General features: G+C 36.2%; 1 protein-coding gene across 6 annotated transcripts in view; it reads right to left on the reverse strand.

Annotated features, from left to right (window-relative positions):
- GRIP1 (glutamate receptor interacting protein 1) overlaps positions 1–4,269 on the reverse strand; it is a 240,039-nt gene that overhangs the window by 59,816 nt on the left and 175,954 nt on the right. For all 6 annotated transcript variants that reach the window (XM_072401315.1, XM_072401311.1, XM_072401316.1 and 3 more), the window contains exons 6-7: positions 3,358–3,433; positions 361–506 (exon numbers count right to left, since the gene is read on the reverse strand). In XM_072401315.1, coding sequence (XP_072257416.1) covers positions 361–506; positions 3,358–3,433 — 222 coding nt within the window. The remainder of the gene's footprint in view (positions 1–360; positions 507–3,357; positions 3,434–4,269) is intronic.

Consider the following 4,269-nt stretch of genomic DNA (forward strand, 5'->3'; position numbering starts at 1 on the left):
ATTCTTAGTTTATTCCAGACTTATATTATTTGTCTAAAGAAAAAGAGAACAGCAGGACAAAAGTAAGATTTATTTAATCATTGGTATGTCATGTCTGACCTCTGGTGCCTTGGTTTTTTATGCACAGGCAACAATTTTCTATCAAAAGAGAGGAAATATTTTCAGAGCAATAAATAAATATTTTACCTCTTTTGTTAGAAGTCTGAGAAGATTGAGAAAATGACTCCTAATGATTCCTAAACATTACAATAAAAAAATAAGAATACATTTTTTATATGGCAAAAGTAATAAATACGAGGAGATCTCACCAGGGTTAAAATCAATGTTAGGATATACAGACAATAAGAAGTTCCAGCTTACCCATCACAGAGACATCATATTCTATCAGTAAAGTGGCTTCTTGGCCACACTGCTTCAAAATACTCATGGCCTCGGCATGTGTTGTGCCATGAAGACGAATTCCATCCACGCTCAGCAGCCTGTCACCCGGTTTGATTGTGCCCTCCCTAGAAAAGGATGAAAGAAACAATCTTTATTAATTTAATGTAATGTGGTTTAGAGATAATAGCCACTTAGGCAAAGTGATTCCCTAGCGCTGTTCATGACATCAATCCCACTTGTCTATATTCTTAACATTTACCTTGACAGTTAGCAAAAGCGAGGTCATCATGGAAACAATTGGTTTATTCAGAGAATCAGTGATGTGAAAATAACTGCTTATTACTGTGTAGAGACAAAGTATAGCAATATGGGCCTGTTATTTTCTTGGACAAATTCAGTTTTAGGTAATCTTGAAGAAAATGTTAAGAAAAACTTAGAAAACATTGCTAATCAAGTGATCTTCTTTGCAATATCTTTGTTTAGTAATAAAAAATTGAATAAAAAGTAGAATCAGTTTAACTTACCTTGTTAGATGTATCATTTATTAATATTCAGTAATAGTGGTTGGCACTTTTGTAGAGTTCTGATTTGCATATTATAACAATATGAGCAGGAAACTATTCTAATTTTATAAATGTCTCCAAGAATAGACATGAATAAAGAACTAAAGGAAAAGGAAAACACAATCAAGAAGTGGGAGACTAGAGGGTACTGAGGTATTATGATAGATATGTACCTAAAGCAGAGCTCAGAAATCTGATGGCCCATACCTGGTACAGCAAGTAAACCTATACTGAGAAAACTTGGTAAATAACTTGGAAAAAACTGGATTTAGCAATGCTGATCATGAAATAGTTGACTAATGCCGAATTCAGAAAAAAAAAAGTTTGAGTCACTGATCTTAAAACACAAATCTACAGTCATGAGGCATGAGTAATTATGGCCCTAATACAGCATTTCTATCAGGTTGAGGTCTGGACATTGGTTTACGGCAACACCTTCATTATTTTCTTTTTCAGCCATTCTTTTGGAGATTTGCTGTGCGCTTGAGATCATTGTCCTGCATAACCCAATCCTTAACACTGATGGTCTCACATTTGACTCTGAAATACTTTGGTATACAGAGGAGTTAATTGTTGACTTAAAAAGGAACTAAACTCAAAACTTCAAAAAAAAAAAAAAAAAATACAAACACTTACCTTCCCTCCAGGGGTGTCCTGCATCGGGGTCCTGCGTCGTCCCAGAGCCAGCACTCCAGGCGCCGCCATCTTCTCCTCTTCTTCCTACGTCACCCGACCCAGGCCAGAGATCGGGGGACACAGGATAAAAAAAAAAATTTGCCAATCCCACTGCACATGCGTGACAGCAGCAAACTTTTCGCTTTGCGCAAAAAGGCTCCTTCTGCGCATGCCGGAGATGCTTGGGCATGTGCTGAAGGAGTCCCCAAGAGCCTCCTGGGATGCCTGATGTAGGTATGTCAGGAGGCTTTGCATTCCCATTCATTCTCAATCGCCTAACACTTTAGGGACTGCAATGTGTCATGAATTTGAATTTATTCTAGAAGTCTCCTGTACAGAGTACTGTATTTATTGCAATATGTAATGTTCTATTATATTCTGTTTGTTTTTACAATAAAAATATCCAGACCAGCACACTGCCAAAACTTCTTATAGAGGTGGTCACACTTGCTGATGATGGTTAATGGGTGCACTAGATTATCGACTGCTAGCTACTATTTTCCCCTCCTGATTCCTATGAAAGGTATATAATTTTTTACACACTGCTTCTGCATTTTGACTTAGTTTTTGGTAAAAAAGTCATCTGAGATAATTACCTTAATTTTTTAACCTGCTAAGGACATAAAGAAACCATAAAATTGAAAGAGGGTATACTGTAGATCAGGATAGGAATACTTATTTAAGCTCTTGTGAATAACGTAAGGAAGCAAGAGCATCAATATTACAGCCAGATGGCAGGCATTTTTAGAGGCACTAACGGTAGCCTCTATGTTTCTCTTGTGACAGGTGACACAAGCAGGGATGAATTTACCACTAGTGGCAACATACCTGAAACTATGGGAGGCAAAGGCAATGAGGCAGCTTTTCTCTGCACAGTCACATCTCAAACAAGATGTATACAGACATAATATTCCATGCTTGGCAAAGACCAAAAAGAAAACCTAGAAAAGGGTCTATGAAGTTGAGATGATCTTAGTGGAGTGGTGGTGTTATAGAAAACAAAAGTCTACTAAGTCCAATGGTAAAAATATAGTTCCGGCAATAGAAATAGCTTTGGGATTACAAAACAATTTTCATGCGTGTGCTCTGTTTCTAGCCACAACAGGGGAATACATTTCCACCAGTCAGAAAGCTTTCTTTTTAGAATAGATTTCTTTCCTAATACACAGAACCAGCTGTAAATTATTGTGGTATAACTGTTACCACTTATTTCAGGCAACAAAATAGAAGAAATAGTTGTGCTATAAGAATTCAGGAAATGCTAGAAAACACTGTAAAATCTAATGACTGCTTATGCTGGCTGGAATACTAAACAGTTTTCAGAACATACCCATATTCCTGCAGAGGAAAACAGCCATGTATGTCTACACAACTGTGTTTTGATAGAAAGTTTCAATTTGTTGTTTTTATTTCATCAGCCTGGTTAACTTCAATGTTCCAGCATTGTCTTGCTATCTTTGAATAATAGTAAGTATTGTTGTCATATGTCTTTTTTATTGCATTGTGTCTGGGAATACACTGCCATTGTAAAAACCAATGGTAATAGCTGATAACAGATGCAGGAGATGAAGAATAAGCATCCTTCCTCTGCAGATTTTTTTGGCAGAGCTGCTTTTAATACATAGTAAGGACTTTCACATTCATTATATTTGCTTATAACATTTGATGCATAGCTTATCTGCTTGTGTGCCAGAATAACCCAGATCCATCTGTATTGCTGCAGAAAGATGTATTGTACCTGTCAGCTGGTCCTCCAGGTCTAACGCAAGTTATTACAACAGGACGAGATTTATTCCTGTCCTCATGTGCTCCTCCTGGAAAAAAGGAAACAGAATTAGCTTACTGCTCTCACCATGCACACGCTTTCTGCTCACGGATTCAAAACCTCAAATACATTACTCTTTACTATTAGGCACAAATATCACATTCAGTCTATTCACTAAACATTCAGGTACTGCAATAGAATTAGAGATCTTGAAAGATTACTGCTGGGCTGGCTGGCTACAAAATGCAGAGCTTTAAAGGTCACTAAAAAAAAAAAAAATGTTAGCCTCGACACTAAGAAATAAATAGCACTATAAAGCAAAAATATACCAAGGTCTTTCTAATGGATGTTAGCAAAACATATAGCTTTTCTACTAAATGAGGTAAAACATTTTGTGCTTAAGTCAAGTTGTCAGATGCCTTTAACAGGCTGTCCAGGAAGTAAGTGCATAGATAGGCCCAATGCATAAACACCACAAAGTCATAATAAACAAATATACCACTTTTTTGCTCCCCAGCTGCTGTAGGCATTTTCAGTAATAATGGCTATAATAATGGCATAATGATGTGTGGTTATATTTACACCTGTAAAGTAATTAGTGGGATTCTTTTCTGTTCACTTCAAAACAGAATACAACTGAGTAACAATTTGTTCTATATTAAAAATGTCATGAAGGAAAAAAAAAAAGCATATGAAAAAGAGTCCATTTAGATTAGCTTATATCCCAATATATGAAATATGAACGTAGTAAACAATTGCTTATCTATCCTGTATATGTGTCCCTAATTGAAACATATTTTGTCTTTTCCTAAATCAGAACAAATTGTAAAAAATTTAAAAGTACAAAGCAGGCTGCAAAAGGGACAGATGAGGTTTCTTTTGCAA

Source organism: Pyxicephalus adspersus, chromosome 2, assembly GCF_032062135.1.
Source record: "Pyxicephalus adspersus chromosome 2, UCB_Pads_2.0, whole genome shotgun sequence".
Taxonomy (NCBI): Eukaryota; Metazoa; Chordata; class Amphibia; order Anura; family Pyxicephalidae; genus Pyxicephalus; species Pyxicephalus adspersus.